Genomic DNA, 21,849 nt, shown 5'->3' with positions numbered 1-21,849 from the left:
AGTCAAAAGTCATGTTTGACACTTTAGAAGCAGAAAGTGGCTCAAAGCAGTTCATAATCTGAAGGCAGGCAATCTAACAAATATTTGGCAAAAAGATACAACCGGTGTGACAGGAAGCAGGTTGTCTCTCAGTCTGGTCTTGCTCCAGAAAGTGATGGTTAAATAGAGATTCAATTGTCCATTCAAGAAGCTAAAAAGAGCACAGTAACAGAACTCTGCCCTCCCCATCTTTAGGTCAGAAATCACACAACACAGATTTGGTATGAAAAGATGGCAAATAGGTGGCCAAGAATAATGAGAGACTCCAGAGAGAGCCACCAAGATGAGTAGAGAAATGGAGCACCTCTCCTATGAGGAATGGCTAAGAGAACTGGGATTGCTCAGCCTGGAAAAGAGAAGGCTTCACAGTAACCTAACTGCAGCTGTCCAGTACCTGAAAGGTGCCTGCCAGAAAGATGGAGAGAGAATATTTACAAAAGCATGTAGTTAAAGGACAAGGGGAATAATTCAAACCAAAAGAGTTTAGATTAGTCTAGGAAGAAATCCTTTACTGCAAGGGTGGTGAGGCACTGGAACAGGCTGTCCAGGCATGAATGCCCCATCCCTGGAAGTCCTAAGGCCAAGATGGATGGAGCACTGTGCAATCTGGTCTAGCGGAAGGTATCCCTGCCCATGGCCGGGAGTTGGAATCAGGTGATTTTTAAGGTCCCTTGAAACCCAAGCCACTCTGCAAGTGTGTGAGAGAGAACAAGAAGACAAAGTACTCAGTTTATAAGACAGGAAGTTAAAATTGATATAAAATAGGACAAGAACTGCAAAGTTGAATTGTCATGAAGAAAAGAGGCAAACTTTATCCATGAGAAAGATTTTGCACAAGTGAAAGCAAGAGCATTTCACAAGGGAGAGAGGAGAATTACACAATAAAGTTAAAGGTTAAGAACTGAAAGACTTTGCTGAACTCAGTTACAACACAGCTCTCAAAAAGTGCTTTATGTGTACATATCACAGCAAATGCCATCATCCAGAAAAAGTAGAGCTTTCACATGAAAGGATGGGGGAAGAGCTTCAGAAGGCTCTATCTCCCAGAGGAACTCTGTCCAGGGAGACACATTTGCTTCCAGTCCTGCAGCAAACAGTAACACAGATCCCTTCTATACCTCCACCTTCCCATGGCCTCAGTGCTATGTAATGTAAATTCACATTCCCCAGTAGTGGTTACTAGCCAGTGACAATCTCTATCAGCAGAATAAAATAAGACTAATGAGATCGTGAAGAAAATCCAGAATGGAGACTGTTGTAAAGGACTGGAGCAGACTCTACAGCAACAAAGCCACAATTTCAAAACAGGATGTCTTCTGCACAGAATCCATCGTTCCACTGGGCATATTAAACAGAGCTAGGCAAAGAGACTAGTTAGAGTCCACCTCAGAAATGCAATCATGCCACAGTGATGGGAATACATTCATTGAAGTCCAGCTAACAGTACAAAGAAGTTGTCACAGGCCAAAAAATGTAAATTTAAAAATAACAAAGCTCAGAAAACCTGCATCAATCTCTTTTTAATTTAGTCTGCATTAGCATATTCTGGCTGAATATTACTGCAAGTTCCTTTGCCCACTGTTTATTTTTTTTTATCTGCCTTGAAATGGAAACTGTCTTCACTTCAACAAACACATGCAGAAATCCAAATGCTGAAAGGTTTAGAACCTGGCTTCAGAAACAAACTTGATCTTTACTTTGCCAGTTACTAGGAAAACTGATTGTGAGGCAAAATTCAAAAAGCACTGAACTTTTGTACTATTTGTACATATACACACACATATATGTGTATATATATAAGCCTTATATAATTATACATTGCAGTAACATCAATTATCTGGATCTGAAATGTGCCAATTTTCCCATTGCTTACACATAGTGAAGAAACTCTGAGATCATTTTTTCAAAACACTGAATCTAAAACTGGTGATTTGTTTACATGCCCCAGCTAAAGGCACATCAGGAATCTGCCCTAAAGCCTTTGCCTTTCAGTCCCCCTGCCCAACACTCATGACAAGACCGTGTGACCAAAACTGCAGATTCCCACCTGCTCCAACACACACTGTTAGAACCAACTTAAATACAGGAACAAGGTAAAACTAAAAAGGTCCCATTTCAAAGGTTTTATTGCACATCCTCTGTCTTAGATGAAGTAACTGCTTTTGAGCTTGCTCCGCCACAAAAACTATTTTCTTCCTGTATCTTCAGTAAAAATCAAACTCCAAACAAAGGTCAATAAGTTGAAACAGGTTAACAACTGATCAAGAGTCACACGCGCTTCATTACTGCCAACATAAAAAATATATTTATTCCTTTGTCACTATTGACAGCAGTTGTGCCACATGTGGCAAGCAGAAAACCAGTTATGACTGTAGTATCCAATGTAGGATTTCTGGGAGATAATAGAAACTGTTAACAGGAACATAGCAAAATTAGGTTTTGGTGTCTGGCAATAAACATACAACAGTACCACAGAATGTCCTTAGCATAACTTTGGAGGCATACCTCAGAAGTTTGATTAAAGGCTGCTTCCGAAGGATGGCAATTTACTTTTATTAGGCAGGACAGACTGCTGTCAATACTGCCTTAGTTCTCCGAACTCCAGTCCCATTCCCCTTGCTGTCAGCTTTTGCTCTGCTGCTAGCTCAGCTGAATTCTAAACAGTTTTGAAGTCAAACTTACAATTACATTACTATATTTGGAAATACACAAATGTTCCAGATAGAAACACCTTTGTTTCCCATCAAGTATTATTCTCCTTCAGAAGCTACTCCTGAAAATTTCAGTGGGGTATCTTGAGGAATAAGTTAATATTCACCATCAATAAAGATGGCAAATAGTAACTTATTCCTCAAAGATATAGCAACACAGTCCTTCACGTTCACCATACAGATTGATTTGGAGAGCAACAAAGCTACCTCTGGAGCAGCTGTCCAAGTGCTTCCTTGAAAGAGAGTGAAATGAGTAAGTAGCAAAGGTCACCCAGCTTCCAACACAGGAAGTTACACCATTGCTCTTCCCTGCTCTCCTCACTGCAGACTCTTGGCTTAGACAGAAATTTCACCTCCACAATGAAACGTGGAACTGGCAGGTCCCACCTCTCTGTTTAACCTGGGATAAATTTCTGATTATCAGATGAATTAGATAAAGCAAATGCAAAAGAGGAAGAATTATTATAAAATTAAATCACAATTCAAGGGGTGGGAGAAGTGTTGTTCATATTATTTAAAACTAGACTGCACACATCTATTACTACCAAATGGCAGAACCCTGGTCGGAAGGAAGAGAAGAAAAAAAGCATTTCTCTCTCATTTCCCTGATGTTATGATTGCTTAAATCAATATTATCTCAGTATCCCCCAAGCTGAGTCAAAAAGGTTCAAGCAATTACTTTACATAACCAACTTCAAATTAAATTACATAAAGGTCATTTTTCCCATAACAGTCTCATTTGCATTTTGTCCTAGAAACGCGTTTCCTACTATCAATTACAGGGAAAAAAACAAAACAAAACAAACAAGCCCTGGTTATGTGCCCCAGTAAGTTACTTAATACTTGAAGAGTGACTGTGTTCTGATAGGGAAGAATAAAAAGTAAAAGCATAATGGGAAAGATTAAAAGTGCAATGCATAATTCAGATCAACACCAATGTAGGCAATGTTTATAACATTCCTAGGTTCTATCTCAAGTTTTTCCTGGTGGATTTTGAAGTTAACCATTACAGACGGCACCGACACCAAGTAGGCTGAGGCAGAAAACAAAGTTGAATGTTATAAATATTAGATTCCAATGCAGAGAAAATTAATGGAATCAGCAGCAAGCATCTCCCATATTCTAATAGTGACAGACAGGGGAAGCTGTGTTCCCCCTCCTACTGATAGCAATAGCCTCCAGACTTAAGTTTAAAAGTCATATCTGCAGTCCCAATTCACCTAAAAAGCACTTTCACTCAGAAGCATGGAATGACTGAGGCTGAAGGGACCTTGAAAGGCCCTTAGTTTATTCAGCATGTCCCCTCCCCATGAAGCAATCTCAACACCAAATTCAGAATAGGCTGCTCAGAAGTTTGTGCAGCGACACCTTTAAAATCCCCAATCCATGACCCCTGACTCTTGCAGTGCAACTCATTGAAGAGCCTGGCTTCCTATGCTTGGGAAATCACCCCAAGGTCCTAGAAGGCTGTCCTTAGGTCCACCCTAAGCTTTCTTGCATCCAGCTGGTTCTCCCAGCTTCTTCCTACAGGTTATCTGTTCCAATCCCAACAACACCCTTGTGCCTCTTCAACAGACTTACTTATGTTTATTGCCATCCTTCTTACATGCATCAGAGGGTTAAAACTGGACACCGTTTTCCAGAGATGGTTTAGTAAGCATTAAGCAGAGTAACAATTTCATCCAACCCGTATAATTATGATAAACACAACATATCTAAAAGCCTTCACCTCATACAGTCTCTGGAGCCAATATGCCATTTCAGAAGTGAAGTGTTTCCTCTTTATTCTTCTCTATATTAGAAATATAAAGAATTTTTGTTATTTCTCTCCATTCAGATGAGGTAAACATGCTAGAAGAGGGAAAGTAAATTATTCCTGTTTTTTTTTTCTCATGTATTTTGGGATGACTTCTGTGACAATCTCTTGGAAAATGCACCATCTTTCATTGGCACAGGATGTGTCTCACAAAGAGAGTGACTGATTTCAGACATCCTTTAATAACCAGAAAGAGTGCAACATCAAGAAGAAGAAGATCTCAATATTTAAATAAAAAACTAGGAAAATATAAACTGTGAAACAGACTGAACTGCAATGACCTATCCCATAAACAGGGTCTAACCTAAAGATCCTTTAATTTATCTTTGGTCCAAGACTCTTCTTACATCTTTGTGCAAACAAAGATACACTCTGTGTGCCTATGAAGTAGGGATAATACACAGTAGATTTCCTTCTCATCAGGCAGACTAGAAAGTACAGAGGCTTCCCAGGTTGTTTGGAAGCTGTAGAAGAACAGTGCATCTGACTCCTGCATGCTTGGCAGACATTTTTATTCTGTAAGCAAAGTGCTTGGAGGCCACTCTAAGACAGGTGCCACCTGACCTAATCAGAGCTCCTGCAAACACCCTCAGATCCACACACCTCACAAACATGCATGGGTGCTCAGAACAACAACCCACTCCAGCTCACCTACTGCCAGCCAGCATTCCAGCCAGCCAGCCCTCACATGGACAAAAAAGGGCATGACAGGAACTGCTTTCCCACCCAAATCATACTCTGCACAAGGTTACTTTCAGCCCAGCTAGTATTTTAAAATAACTTGTAATAAACAAACTACTTCTGGTAGTGAATGTTTACTTAAAGATGGGAAGAAAGAGTTAAACTCTAATTATAAAAATTACTAAACATACCCATTCTACACGTAATTTGAAGAGAGCATCACACAGGTTAATAGAAAAGTAGCCAAGATGCATCTAATAATTAATTTTTTCTTAACTTAGAGTAAAGGTCTTCTAATAAAGGATTATAATGGAACTCAAAAATGAGACTGGAACACAAAGAAGCTCTTATTTTACTCTTAAGACTCAATATTTATACTTGGAAGAAAAATGCACATACAAAATGGGCCAGTATTTCATGCAGTCACCAGAGAGAACACAGCTGAGATTCAGTACTTATCACCAGTGTAGATCACTACAACTGTAGTGGCAATTGTGCAGGTTACAAAAGAAACACAATGGATTGTGCTTGAGCATGAATTTAACACACATCTCTATTCAAATGTTTCTATTTCTTAAGTTTTCTAAGTTTAAAACATTTCTGGTATGGATTCCTACTGTTAACAGCAGCACATATTTTTATTTCAGCTCTGTGTTGGCTATACATTGCTCTAATTTTTCAGACTGTCACAGCTCTTTTTTTTACAGCTATTCATTTTCTATAAACAACAGTAAGATATATGAAGCTACTTAATTTTCAAATCCTCTAGCAAAGTTTACCCTGGATATTTATATTAAAAAGTTAGTTTAAGTGATTAAAGAAATTACATGTAAATTAGTTTTTGTCTTTGCTCCTCTTGTTGAGCTTCTACCTGTCATCTACCCACCATCCTTGCTTGCCTTCAGCTGTTCCCATTTGAGTCATTGGATTTGTAGAAATATTTTTTATGGGTACTTAAAAAACTGTCCTCAAATTCAAGTAATCTTTTTTTTTTAAGCATGAAGGATTTGATCCAATGCAAACTACATTAAAAGGGCTCTGTTTCTTTGGTGAGCTTTTAATCACTATTCACAAGTAATATTCTTGAACTGAAGTTCAATGCCATATTATGTTTCTTTATCTATAATTAAGAAGGCTAATGTGTGCTTGTGTTTGATACGTGGAAGAAGATGAGCAAGACTTCTCATATAGCAGGGAAAAAGTCTAGGAATTTCACATGTGACAATCATTAGTTTCTATTATAAAGCATCACACTATCTGTTCTTGTGTCTTCTGGTGTCCAGAGCAAAAGCCTATCTTTAACAATCTGCTAATACAATACTGATATTTGATTTATGTTTTTATTGTTCCCAGTTACATGCCAGGGGAGGCAGTTTTCCCACAATATGGCACTGGGACTCTAACTAACATCTTGTTTCCTTGCCTTTTTGCTCCATTCCCCTCTCCCCATTCCCAGTCTGCCAGTCACTTGGCACATCTGCTGAAGTTCACCAGATTCCTTCATGAGCTAAGTCAGCCCAGGAATTTACAAAAAACTACTCCAGCAAAAGCAGCAACAGTAAAAAAAAAAAATGCAGGTTTCATGGTGGTTTAGAGATCTGGATCTACCCAGGAAAATGACTGAATAGTCCCAGAAACACCAGAGAGGCAAGACATGAGATTCTGTATTCAAGTGTCAGGGAAGGGAGAGAGACCAGCTACAACAGCACCAAGCCTTCAAGAGCAGATGAGCAGAGTACCCTGGAGTCTCTGCTGGATCAAAGCCAGCTGAATTACCCAAAGATTAGCTAGGTACCCCCTAGCAAAAACAACACAGGAACTTTACAGCTCGAAGCACGGCAAGCACACTGCCACTCAAGGTGGCCAACACCTGTTCCTGTGGTCTCAGTCAGGAGCCAGGAACAAGCAGGATGCATCAATCCCACGTGCAGGACTGTATCACACACACAGACTTGTCAATTACATCACGATATCAAGTAGTTCTGGTGCAAAGAACAGTCATCCACACACTCACACACTGAGTCCTGAGGTAAGAAAAATCTGTTCTGCTCCTTAATGAGACTAGAATTTGGCAAGGTGCCAGTCATGTCCAGTGACTGCCAATCTGGCACTGCTGCCTCCAAAGTGAGATGAGGATTCTGCCACATTGGATTCATGATGAATGGGGGAACAGGAATCTCCACAGGATTCATGAAAGACCCATGAATGATGAACTATAAATACTGACTTATTTTTAATAAGAAAGATGTTCTGCCTGGTGAATGCCAGCTGAGGTGAGAGAACTGTATGGAAGAACTAAGTCTCTGACCACACAGGTCAAGCAAGCACCTACAGCAGATTGGCTAAGAGAGAAGCCAACCTTTTAAAACACGATCCTTGTGAAAGGAAACCAATGTATTGGTTTTCTTATATTTTTCCAGCAACCATTGGTAAACATTTTGAAATTGAGCAGTTTGAGATGCTGTGAAGAAATAATTGCATTTGTGTTTATGTTAACCTAGTGTATGAGTTAACAATTTCAAAATGATGCCCATTACTGTGTGCAATGTATATTAAAACCAGGGTACTGAAAACTCCAGTAAAATGCCAGATCCTCCAGAAAAGGCTACAGAGAAAACAAAGGGTGCCAAAAGGCAATTCTAAAGGTGACACACCAACTTATAAAGAAGCAACAGTGCTGAGTGTAAACTTATCCAACTATAATTAATAGTACAAGTCCTGTGTGCAATGAAGCATGATAGCATAGCAGAATTGAGTTGATGTTTATGTTACGTATTTCATATGACCTATAAATGGTTTTTCTTGACATTGGGTGTTTTCAATTTACTATTTTAACACTAGAAGTATGTATTTTGCCTTCTTGAAAATAAAATTAACTATTTCAACTTCATGCATTATTTAAAAACTCAAAGTGTGTTTACACAGATCTATTTGAAGAAAAAGTAAAGACTGGCGAGCATGTCAGTCTAAAAATATAAAGGAGCAATAATCAAAATAACATTACTTAAGAAAATAAATATTTCCAAATGGAACAAACCTTTAAAACCATCAGGATAGACTTCAGGAAGGAATTTAGTGCTGATGTCTCCTTGAACAAAGCGTGGATGGATGATGACTTCTCGCAGTAAAGAAATATTGTGAGCTACACCTGAAAACAAACAAAAAAAACCCAATACAAAATCAGGTAATGTTAATCACAAATTACAGTAGGAAAGGACTTTTAAAAATATGCACTCCTATATTTCTGGAATAAATACTTGTTCACAATTTAGATACCATAGTACTGACATACCCAATGCAGATTTACCAGTTGTTTCACTCCTGCTTCAAAACCCTTTTAAACACTCAGTTTAATAAAGTAAACAATCTAAATTGTGACCTCATCAAGCCTAATTCAAACACCTAGTTGAGTTAAGGACAGGAAGCACAACCAAGACACTTTTGGTTCCGTTATAGAAGACGTAGGCAAGACCAAAGCTATCTCCTTGAAATACCAAACTAGACATGACAGTAAATAGTAGCTGAATTCCACTGAACCCTGAATGGAAAATATGCACCATGTTACACCCCAATCACAGTCATGAGATGCCCTAAAAACTTTAACCACTTAGCATATCATTTTACAACATTTTTATAATTTGTAATACATAAGAGACTCCTGTGTAACTTACAAAAAAAGAAATTTATTGCTTCCTCCACATGTACTTTTATCCAGCCTTGCCTGGTCAATTCTTTTATTAAATACCTTGGTTCCCTTTTGGCACCACTCTGTGACTCTGTTAGGCATATAGCCAACAAAAATAATTCATTTATTTTTAAAATTACTTATCACAGAAGTTTTAGAGACACCCTTATCCTTTAATTTCTTTGAATATTATGCAACTTCATATTTTCGGCATTTCTTCATCTCTTTCTCATTCCACTTCTCAGCTTGTCTCCTCCATCTCCTAAATGATTCTATCTTTAATTTCATAACTTCTGTGTAACTAAATTAGTGACTTCATTCTGAACTGCACTTTGCCAAAAGTACTTGCAGTTTAGCCCTGAATATGATGGTCACTAAAAGTCATTTCATTGAAATATTAAATACAAGTCCTTATAGAAGGTGGGAGAGGAAAGGTGGGGCAAAAAAAAAATCCTTGAAAAAAAAAAAAACTGTGTAGATAATTTAAATTTTCTCCCTACTGCAAATAATTTTCAAAAAGAAGGTACTCTCTCTTTTGAGAGTGGCATACAGGTGATCTCTGGAAAGTTGAAGATTACAGGTCAGAAAACCAGCATCTTAATCTCCATTCTCTTCTCAATTTTAGAAAGAGATCAAACAAATTCTGATGAGCCAGAAAGTTCCATCTTAATATGACTACACACAATAACACTGGCTCATAAACATTAATAGTTCTTAAGAAAAGCTGGAATATACATGCAGTTTGGGAGCATTACAAGTGTTGATTTATTCCAGGTGTGGATAACTGAGGAGCTCCTACAGGAAAGAGGTTATCCAACCTCAGCTGTGCACATTCTCACCCCTCTGGCAATACAAACCAATGACATTTTTTCATCATTGTCAGAGGAGCAGGTAACTCCAAATCACATTGCATTTACCATTTCACATTAACTTTGGCTCTAGCTGCACACCATTACGTATAAAATGCAGAGCACATCACAAAACAGTTCATGACAAAAGTTTGTCTGTGCATCCACGCCCCTTGCAAAGCACAGAATTCTGTACTTCACATATGTTTACTCACAAGTTATTAAGATTGTGACAATATGATCACAATTAGAGACAACATGACTCAATTATTTGCAGGGTTTTTTTAGTGTAAAATAATATTGAAAAATAATTAATTGCAAACTGGGGTATTTCAGCTGTAAATTAGGTTATTTGGATTTTTTCCCTTGTTGAGATCTCACCAAAGCACAGACACTAGCATTACAGAGCATGCAAATTGCTGAGGCTACAGGAGATTCTTTTACACTCCTTTCCCTTTTGTGTTTTTCCAGTTTAGGAGCATGAACAACATCCTTGTTATTTCATACGCAGACCTGTTCAAACACTTTCAAAGCTCTCTTCCCCTACTAGTCTGCTGCTGGTGTGAATTTTCAAGCTCTCTGTGTGGCCGTCACTGAAACCACTTTAAACGCACCGAGTCAGACTCGGCCTCGTTGAATCATGAAGTCACAGCTTTAAAGACTTGTTCATGAGCCATTAAATAGCACATGACACAAGCAGTTCAATGATGACATGACAGAAATTTGTCCATTTGATTAAAAGAAGATTCTTGCTGCCTGCGACCTAAATAATCATTCACAGACCTCGACTTCATAAACACGGAATGAAAGTCACACTGTATCTCCACTAAACAAAAGAATTAAAAATCTTACACTAAATGACCATAACTTGGAAACAAATAATGTCTGTCTTTGCCTGCTACAGATTCCCCCCAAAATTCCCAATCTGACTAGTAATTTGAAATACCCCAGAGACTTCATCTATTACAAAATCAAGAGGAGGATGAATCCTTCAATGCTGCCCAACTTTGAATCCAGGATTTTAACATGCTACAGTGTGTAACCAGATCATCTCACATTTTTCTTTTCTAAACTGCTATAAGATCCCTGGTGAGGTGATGGCTGATGACAGATGACAGAGGTTGGTGTCTCAACTGACTGCCCCAAAAGACCTAAAATTAAAAAAAATACTATGAGTATTCTTAATTATTTCTAACTCATGAGCATCTGAAGAATATGAGGCTTCTGCAATGTTTTAAGCTCTAAAATTCATTTAATAAGTTCAAAATAGCAGAGAAGCCTAGGTGCTTGGGAAACAATATAAAAAGCATTTTGCATACAGGAATTAAAAGTTTAATAAACAAGTTTCCATTTAAAGTATCATGAAAGGCTATCTATCCCCACGATCATTATGTGAGCAATGACTGCATGGCTGATCTGCTTCTCAAGATTGAGTTGATACTTTTAGTGATCTACCAAATCATATGGCTTTAAAAAAATTACCAGTGCAATCCTTCAGAAGTCTACAAGTTTTAGATTTGCAATTTAGTGTGACCTCTGTCAAAGTTCATAAGGTCTCCATCTGTGTGTGAGTAACTACTAGGCTACAGAAATATGGACCCCTAGAGCAGCTTGCTCCTGACTACCTGCTGCTTCCAAAACACTGGCCAGACATTAGCCTCACACTCTCACAGGATCAAACAGAGGCTAACAGGCAGTGCTTATTTCATGCAAAGTTAGACACTAAACTGAAGTATATTGTATTTGTATTGCAGTGGTTTTCAGAGAATTTTTCTTTTTCTTGACCAGATCTGTAGACTGCCAGGAACAAAATCACATTTGTTAGCCTGACAAGCCATGACATTTTCAACAAACAAACAAAATCCTAAACTATATCAGTTCATTTCTCCTCCAGAAAACGAAATTTCACTTCAGCTTCATGATTTTTACATTGTTAAGGCTGAGGCAGAACTGCAGTTACAGTTATGTTCTTCTTTCCCCTAAGCCAAAATATAATAAAATATAATAATCACTGGCTTTGTACCTCTATTTTTTCATTTTGCTTGGCTGTACTTTTCATACAATATTACATCAGTAGCTTCTTGGGTTTCAATTTTTACACACCATTCTTCAGAATACATTTGTAAAAGAAAGCAGACTAGCATTTAAATTATGGAAAACTAATGAAATTTTTAAAAACTATGTATTGATATGCTTTATATAGAACACAAATTGCTGAGGTTCCATTAATTTTTCCAATTAAATTATCATGATTGCCTAATGAATACAGGAACACACTAAATAATCACACTGTTCACCAGAGCTTATTAGCAACCCCCATTTAAATAAACCCTCATTAAAAAAAAAATTAAATTATAATCAGAAGAAATTACTCCCCATACTGCCTGTCTTTATCTTGCCTCCTTTCCTTCTTCATTCTCTGCCTTAAAAACTCTGCTAAGTACACCAGACTTTTCATTAACTTAGCTACATACTGTAGCCTAGCTCTGAACCTGTCCTCAAAAGAAAACCCAAAGACAACAACAAAATGCATTTTATAGAAAACAGTTTTATAAGAGGTTTATAAAGAGGCTATCACACCACATTTTTACTCACTAAAAATCAGAACTTGGAATGCCAAGGCACAAAATCATAGGCAATGTTTTCACTATAAATATTTACTGACACTAAACATATTCAGTGTTGATTAGCCTTTTTACAGTATTAAGCTTCTGTCATCTTGATGCCTGCAAACACAAATCTGCATTTATCCATGTAAACTTAATTGGAGTCCTACATGCCCCTCTGTAGATAAGCAGTTGAATAGACCTAACTTGCTGATCATTTCAAATGGTGCTAAGTGGAACAGAAAGAACATTATCTGCACACTTACTGACTGCAAAACCAACACGTGGAGCACTGGACTAGAGGCTTCTCTTTTTAACAAACCAGCAAAACTAAACTATCAGCCAACAATTTAAATGCTGAATAAGAATAAATGTGATGAAGCTTAGGAGGTATCTCAGTTATTTCTCTAAAGAAAAGATAAAAAAATATTTACTAAGCTCTGCACTGAGCATTATGAAACACTGATTATGCTACTGTTCACTTAAAACAAGAACATTATCGGATTTGCACAGACTATGAAAACACCACTTTCAACATATGAATTTTCCAAGTTCTTGATTACCACCCAGCAAGCCTCCATGTTTATAATTCCAAAAGTTTTCATAATATTTCCTAAAACCCTCAACATTCAACTGTTTAACTGTCTTTCAAAGCTCGTGTTTTGCTACAGCTCACTTCAGAGCTGGCTATCCATGTACAAAGCCCCATCCCAAAAGCAAGGAAAAGAGAGGGTTTTATCTTTTAATTTTAATACACAAACATCCACATAAAATTCTCTCATGGGATCAGTGCACCACTGACCCTCAGAGCTGAACATGTATTCCAATTAAAAACAATAATTCTTTCAGATACAAAAGTCTGGAGCTCGCTGAATTCACACACCAGGATAAAGGAGGAGAAGAAGGGAGGCAAAAGGAGATAATATATGATAATATTGTATTGTAAAATTATACATTCAAACTCGAACTTTTGTAACTGCATGTGGTTCTGAACTTCTTAGTAGGAGTTTAAAGGACCATTATTTACAGTACTAGCAAACACAAATTAACGTGTGAATCAGTAGAATAATTGGAAGCAGAAGCTAAGCAGGCTTTGTCAAGAAAAGTGAAAGAAAATAACTTTCACTTTTCCTCTCTTCAGATATCCTTTTACTCTGAAGAAGGGGAATACAACACTAGGACAACTTGATATCTAGAGAAATAACAATCATTTCTTGTTTTTCACTGCCCCAGTTTTCTCCTTAATAAAAGGAAGAGAAAAAAAAACATACAAACAAAAATCTTATCTGGCAAAAAAAAGGTATCTTTTTTGAATTTCCCCTTCTGCACCAATAACATTGCCTTCCTCTTTTACCTGATCAGCCTGCACTTCAATTGCCCTTCCCTCTTTCTTCTCCACACGACAGTGGTAATCTAAACTACATCCCACAGCATTCTGCTGACAAGCTCCCATTCCTACTCCCTCCCTTCTTGACTGGCTTAAAAAAAGGAGAGACCAGGGGCAGCATCTGGGCTCCAAGCAGATGCTACTAAGCATTCTGAAATGATCCCTTCTAGTGATTTTGAACTAAGCTTGTTCCCTTCCCTTCTCCAGTTCTGGTTTCCACATCAATACACTGGGGAATCTGCAAAGGGTGAGAACACAAATACTCTTGCAGAAGTACCCGTCTGTTACCGCTGCTATGCAGAAGTTGCATGACCTGTTTAAGCATTTCTTAAAAGCACAACCAAAAAATCAAAACCTCAATTCATTTTTTAAGAGCAGACAAAATACACTGTTTTTGCAAGTAAATAGGTTTTTTTACACTCAAAGACTGTCTTGCTCACAACACCAGTGAGAGCATTTGCAGGGGCTCAGAATACAGGAGAGTTTAAAACTGACATGTATACTGACACAGAGAAGTCTCTTCAAAGTTAAAATAATTCAGTAATTTATGATGTTTGGATTTAAATGCAAGTTTACTGTGAAAAGCTTTGTACCTGAAATTAATGGTGCATTATTTGAAATACATGATAAAATACTAACATTGAAGTTGGGCGTTTTTTCTTGTGCTCTAGGATGACCCTGCTTGAGCAGAGAGGTTGGACCACATAATCCACTGTGACCCCTTCCAATCTTACTCATTCTGTGATTTGTGGAAAGCCAAGGTCTTCTCACAACACTAGGTACAGCTCTCCATTTTTCCCCCTAATTAGTGTGTTTACAGCTACAAAAGCTCAATACAACAGTTTCTGCTGCCACTATTCTGGCAGATCTTCACTCAGAGTTAACTTCTACATTTCTCTACCCCTCAAACATTTAACACTTTGCTGGTTTCTATTTTATGTTTGCTCTTTCACCTCATGCTGGAAATTTCCCCCACCCCCAGCTGGTGGTTCCCTTATTCTCTCCTCATTTCTACTCCTTCTTGCTCTATCTGCTGCTTACTCTTTTCTTCAGAGGCTCCTCCAACTCTTCCTTCTCCCTAATGGTCTAGTGCATTCCTCTCTACACACAGCAAGCAGGATCTCTACAGAGAAGGGCTGACTTTATACAAAGACTTGAACTTCATGTTATTGCTTTACTTTTGAACACTCAGGGAAGATAAAAAGCAAACAGAAGTCCAAGGAAAGATTACAGGAATCTGCACTCAAGGATATGAGCTATCTGTCCAATCAGACCCTCTAGTGAATTGATAGCGTGGTCTACTTAATGCATAAATATAACCATTTCTTTTATTTAAATTGATTAAAATAGCTTTCATACACAACCTTTCCAAAACTACATACTGGGATTTATGCATGCCTTGAAATGAACAGATTAACCAGCACCAGAAATGACAAAAGCATATTAAAACTTTAGAAAAGAAGGAAAGCACACCACACCATGTTTGCACACACAGGATATACACTGAAAGGCATTCTTTCAATACCTTATTTCTGCTGTTCAAATTAAATCCCCCCAAAAATAAACAAAACAAAAGGTTCTGGAAAAAAGTACCATAAGAGAAAGACATGAACTACTAACAACAGTGCATGCTCACAGAAAAAAAATCATGCCCTATCCCAATGAGCAACACTGCCTCTCTGCTTGACTGGAATCCTGAACTTTTCACTATTCACAAATTTCCCAGTAATCACTGTACAAAATAAGAAATGTCTCTTCTTAAGAGAAATCGGAGTTGGACCCTCAACTTTAATCACCCCTGAATTATACGGCAAGACTCAGAGATAAAAATGTTACCTAATTAGACCCTTTGTCATTCTGGAGTCTCAGCTGAGATTTTGAATTCAGATCAGCTCTCAGTGGAGAAGTCAGTTCCTGTCAGAATAATTTAGACTGCAAAGAACCTCAAGAGATCATTTAATCTAATCCACAACTCATAGAAACGCTATCCTACTCTTTCATCTGCTCCTATTAGCAACAATGGAGATATTTCACAGGAAAAATAATTGAGATTACAGTCCCTCGATCACATTGACCCTATCTTGACTCAATCTTGAGTTAGTGATACTCTTAGCATCTACCAGTGAACAGACTGCAGAATGTCTCTCTTCACTGTGTACAAGTTGTCATCAGCCCAAATGGTAATAAAACATTCAGGCATCAGGCATTTTCAGAGCACAGCATTGTTGCAAATACCCCTATTTGCTTAATCCTCTATTTTTAACAAAGATACTGCTATTACAGGCACTATATGATGCAGCCTTGGTTGTTTAAGGTATTACTCAAATTTTGCTTAAGTCTGCTTTCTTTGCAAGTATTAGACTATTTTTAACATTTAATTACTTTAATTTCCCTCATGATCTTGTCAGGAAGATTCAACTGGGAAGGGCAGCTAAACCATGAATTCAAGGCCAGGTAGTATCCAGTCCAAGAAAACAAGTCAATAAAGACTTGTCTGGGGACTTGTTCCCTGTAGATGGAACAGAGCTAAAAAGGAATGGGGTAACTTGTGAATACCCCAAAGCCACAGCAAAGAAACTGAATGTTTTCTCACAGAGCCAAGAGACAAAGAGCAGCAGAGTAAGTCCTTGACCTTCACACTGCCAACATGCCTCAACCCAGCCTAGATGAGTCACCTCCTGAAGGGTCACTGTGCTACTTCAGTCCTGGATTCTCTGCTGGGACTGCCATGAATGACATTGTATAGTGGCATTTGCTCCAAGAAGATATTTGTCTTCTAGGAACTGGATAAAAACCACTGATTTCACACAGGTCAGCAAGCAACCATCAAAATAGTAGTGACTAAAATTCCTTACCAACTTTTGTCTGCTTTGAACTGGTGACACAGAAGTGATTGGGAAGACTCCATCCTCCATTAGCAGTCCCTAAGCTCTGCATTAGATGGTCCTTGACCTGTTACCCAGCCACCCTACATCCCATTCCCATCCTATGTCAGTGAACAAGCATCCTTGTTTACAGAAACTGCAATCCTTGGGATTTTAAATCTCAAATTCTCCCAGTGCACATCATCACTACAACTGACACTGACTTCAGCTGGTATTGCTTATCTAAAATGCTCTAGAAGAGTTCATTACTCACAGGGAAAAACACAGTGTCTCTAAAACACTAAGCAAACATAAATGCTGCTTCACACAATTTCAGAGTGACAAGAGGGCTGTGCTGAGAAACAGGGATCTGGAGCGTAATATTCAGGAAGACTGATAATCTCTATGTACAAGCTCACTGTTCAAACATAAAACCAAGTAACTTCAATACTACGTTTAAAAAAACCTATTCTGTATCTTTCAATACTAACAAAAACTCAAGTTGGAAAAGATTTAATGTGAAGCATGTTACAAAATATCAAGGTAGTTTAATATTTGGTTACATAGAAACCCAAACCCAACTTTGTAAAGCAAAAATACACACCATCATTTTAGGGTAAAAATAAACAAGTTTCTACTAACTACCCTACCAAGAATCATTCACACCAGTTAAGAAAAGAGATACTTTAATATCCACAAATGTTCCATTTTAAATAAACACTGAGAAGAAACTACCAGCTGTGTAAAATTACACAAAAATCTTGGTGGTTTTCAAATGGAAACCACTGGCCACTGCAACTAAAAACGTGTTCTGAAAATTCATCTACTTTGAAACCTGTAGTACATTTTGTGGTTTGCAGTACTTTAGAAAAAAAATCCCCCTGTAGTTCACTAATTACCTCTTTAAATGTTTTTAATAGACTAAAAGCTTTCTCAGATAGAAATACTACAGAGACATTAGTATGATGAATACATGCATACTAATAAAAAGACTAAAAATCTCAAGAACAGAAATTGGTACTTTTCAGCTGTAAGGTTTCAAATACTTCGCAAATATTTATAATCTGTGGAACAGTTATTAGGTACATCTGTGTAAAACATCTAAGCCCAAACAACCAGTTTCCATCCCATACTATAGCACACAATAAAAGACAATGTTCCACACACATTTGCAATAGTCTCATCAAATAAAATACTTTTAGCATCACTTGCTATCAACACAACAGTATGAATCCAGAGCCTGTCTCCATTAATAACAACAGCAACAAATCCCACCTCACATCAATCTAACTACAGCAATATAAATTTCTCTCTCATATAAATTTACTCAGCTGTTTTACAGCAGGGGTCTACATCAGCACATTGTACTGCAATAGTCTAATGGCTCAAGTTGCACCAATATAAATCTATGTTAGAGTTAGCAGTTCATTTACAATGGTTAATCCTACCATGGGATCTAACTACACTGTGGTGGAGGGATGTTCATTTTCCCCTAGACAGATAAATCTTTTGAGTTTGACAGGACATCTGTATGATTCAGCAGCCCAGTATTAAAGCAAAACCAAGTTTTACAGAAACTTCACAGAAATTTTTACCTCTCTTATCCTGAGTTGTCCTTCCTGTTTTCCATAAGACATAGAGGAAGACCTAAACATTTCTCCCATACAAAACATGGCTTCCCTTACCAAAACTTAAAAAGATAAAAGTGGTCAGGGCTGATTTACCCTTGCTGCCTGGAAAGCCTGGAAGAATGGCTGCATCTCCTATGCAATCAGTGAGCAAGAGCTGAAACAGCTGATGATCACCAGCCTACATCTGTATCTGCCCAAACCTAAACAATGACCTTGAAAATTAGAGAAATACCTAGATTTACACAATCAACCACTGCATTGTGATAATATTTAATTGCAATAAACGTATTAAACTCCTAAAAATGGCAATTACTTTAAATTTCTTACAGTACAATTTCCTTTTCCCCCCTACAACATAATCAATTACATGCTACCATTCAGTGAGAACTATGAGTTTTAAGAAACTTACTTAAATATTTATCCTACAATATTCAAGAGAAAAATGGAGAAAAAAAGTCTCTTTAGAGTTGATGTATCTTCTCAGCTTAATTAACACAAGCTTTTCCTTTTTTAATTTGCACTTAAGAAGTGGGAACTTTATTCAATTTGCTAATTACTACATTTTCAAGCTGTTTTCTTGAAAGAGATGACAGCCTATCACACTAGGAATCCAAATTTCTCTAGTTACCTCGAATTACGTAGTTGTCCAAAGCCTCTTCCATTCTTTTCAGTGCTTCAGCTCTATTAGAGCCATAGGTAATCAGCTAAAGAAAAAAAATAAGGTATTTACATTACCTAGATATTAGATGTTTGTTTCTAGAATTTGAATAGCATTTAAAAATTAAATAGGTTTGTAGAATTTCTGCAGTCATAAGAAACCATTGCTTGACCATTACTGTATTTATGCTATAAAGGCTCCCTGAAACATCAAAAAAAAGCTAAGATCTCTTAACCCACTACAATGAAAGAAAGCCAATCACTTTTTACTTCATAAAACTCAAAACATCTAAACAAGCTCTCAAAATCAGACGAGAGGTTCACTATCCAAGCTGACCAGATTCCTAATGCCCAATGAATTCCTAAGACATCCCTTTTTTGAGGACTGAACTGTATCATGTCATATTTTAATTTTACCAATATATTCCCAATGAATAAGAACTAATACAAAGAGACACTATCAAGCATTTCTTTCAATGCCTCTTTTTGGAAGCCAGGATCACTGACATTTACATCCAAGCTAGACGATATTAAAAAAAGATAGATTGGCAGTATCTAAGTCAGACAAAGGCTGGTGTTTAAATCAGAATCTTTTAAATTAGAAACTGCAAGACAAATAACTATCAGTGTCAAAAGGTAAAAATTTTATTTAGAAGAGACACTAGATTTCCTCTACTCCACATCTTCCTTCACTTCTTTTGTATTCCCTTGAGGCATGTTATGGCTGGCACCTTTAAAATACTGATTTACCAATCCTTTAATATGCTCCCTTGCATAAAAGATCTATGTAGAAAAATAGTATTTAAAACCTTTAGAATAGTGAGAAATAATGATCAACTCACTTTTGAGATCATGGGATCATAATAAATGCTAATGTCACTTCCTTGTTGTATACCACTGTCAACACGTACCTTCAAAAATAAGAAGTGAAAATAATTATATATTACTGGAAAAAAAAAAATTCAACATGAGGATCAAATCTACCCATCAGCCTTAAACCATAACCCCCACAAAGCTTATCACATTCATTTTTCCCTCTAGAAAGACTCAAATAATTATTTCTTTTCAGACAACCTGGGAGGAGGGAAGGGAAGCTTTTTTCTTCACCACCAAAAAAAAAGCACTTGCAAATTAGTCTCTCCTTTATGAGAAACTTGACTGCAATCTTGAGTTCATAGTCAAAATTCTCCTTTGTTCTCCAGAAGATACAGTAAACACAGTAAAGCCAATCTAACAATTTCAGCTGTGTTACACTCGCTTCAACTCCAAACACATTCAATTCTGTTTTAATCCCTGCAATAAAATACAGTTGTAATTATTTTTCTGACTGACACCTGGCATGAGGGATGACCCTTATAATCACAGCCTTTCTGCATCTATATGTAATCACATCCCTCATGTTCTGCCACAGCCCTTCCAAGGGCTTCAGTAGGAATAGAAGTAGGGAGCATTCAGCAGGAACTTTGGAGCTCTGCTTATCAGCTCCATAGGAATACTGAGCCTATGGTTTTCATGTCTGTAACACTTTCCTTCTCTGTCTCACCCTCTCAACTGTTAAACATTTTTTTTCTGTTGCTGCTCTTCCCCGGGGCTTTAATGTTTACACAGCTTTTTCCATGGCTTTGCTTTGTAAGGACACAGCCCCAATTAAAGCTCTGATTCTGCAATATTCATGGAAAAAAATAACACGAGTTCAAAAATTTCTTTTGAAGAGGCTGATTGCTGTTAACCAGCCAACAAGTTAGTTTGTATATTGCTGATTCTTGTTTTCATCTCTCAGTTTGATTTCATCACTGTAACAATGAGGTTAGCCATATAAAACTTTTCAAATGAGCAATTTCTGGGGAATAAATATTTATTAAATTGCTGCTTTTGAGCACTGGAATTCAAAATATTTATTTTAAACTAATCAAAATAACTCGAGTGATAAATGCATTCTGGGGATCATAAGGATGGAGGGCTCTAATCAAAGCTGTTGAAACAGCAGGGCTCTGATACACTGCATTGTAAAGGGGTGGGAAAGAGGGTCCTGGAATCTTACTTAAATCTTCACCTGTGGGAAGGAACCTTTGTAATAAACAGCAGCTCATCTGTCTGCAGCAAGGCAGAAAAAGGTCAATGCAACGGCTGTTAGGCCTTTAATATTTTAATTTAGGCAATTATCAAGGGACCACATGTAGAACCTCTTGTCTAGAGAATCCACATGAGGGCATGATGATGACTTTATTATCCAAATGACATAAAAAGATACCCTAGCAGGTGTATTCACTTTCTTCAGCAAAAAACATTGTCTGACTAGTTCATGGGACATTACATTTATTTTAAGAAGAAATTCACTGATTCACATGTTTGTATTCATATATTTGTAGTTACATATTTACTTTTTTCCTATAGTTATTCACATGTAAAGGCAGCATTGCTTCTGTACCACTTTAATAGATTCTTATCTGAATGTGCTTTATCTGTGCTTAACTGGGCTCCCCACTACTCACATCAGGTACATTTAACATTAGCTACTGATGAGAAGGTAGTTCAGACATGTGATGATTACAGAAAAAACATGCAGTGTATTTCTCAGCTTCCTTTCTTCCAGCTGCTAAACTATCCTTTCTCACAGAATGGCTGTCCGTGTATAAAGTCAATGCGCATGTTCTCACAATGAAGTCAGAAAGAATCAATTTACCTATCCAGTTCCAGAGAAATCCCCTGCCCTTGACATTATTTTCTAATACTCAATAAATACATACATAAGACAAGGTATGACATACATACTCCACACATACTTGAGCTGTATTGTGACTTTTGTGTTTGAAGCAGCACCTACAAAGTGACTGCACAAAAGCATTCAGGAGTGCTTTACATATGTGTAAGTACTGACACATGTATGTCACCTTTTGACAAAGAAAAAAACATATGAAAGGTGC

At 37.3% G+C, this 21,849-nt stretch overlaps 1 protein-coding gene across 3 annotated transcripts in view; it reads right to left on the bottom strand.

Annotated features, from left to right (window-relative positions):
* Positions 1-21,849, bottom strand: part of PCCA (propionyl-CoA carboxylase subunit alpha) — a 274,960-nt gene that overhangs the window by 132,912 nt on the left and 120,199 nt on the right. For all 3 annotated transcript variants that reach the window (XM_026793634.2, XM_074535667.1, XM_026793635.2), the window contains 3 exons: positions 19,768-19,836; positions 18,897-18,972; positions 8,285-8,395 (listed from right to left, as the gene is read on the bottom strand). In XM_026793634.2, coding sequence (XP_026649435.2) covers positions 8,285-8,395; positions 18,897-18,972; positions 19,768-19,836 — 256 coding nt within the window. The remainder of the gene's footprint in view (positions 1-8,284; positions 8,396-18,896; positions 18,973-19,767; positions 19,837-21,849) is intronic.

The sequence above is a fragment of the Zonotrichia albicollis genome, chromosome 2 (genome assembly GCF_047830755.1).
Source record: "Zonotrichia albicollis isolate bZonAlb1 chromosome 2, bZonAlb1.hap1, whole genome shotgun sequence".
NCBI classification, from domain to species: domain Eukaryota; kingdom Metazoa; phylum Chordata; class Aves; order Passeriformes; family Passerellidae; genus Zonotrichia; species Zonotrichia albicollis.
Note: the sequence above shows the minus strand (reverse complement) of the source record. Positions and strands in the feature narration are given on the sequence as shown.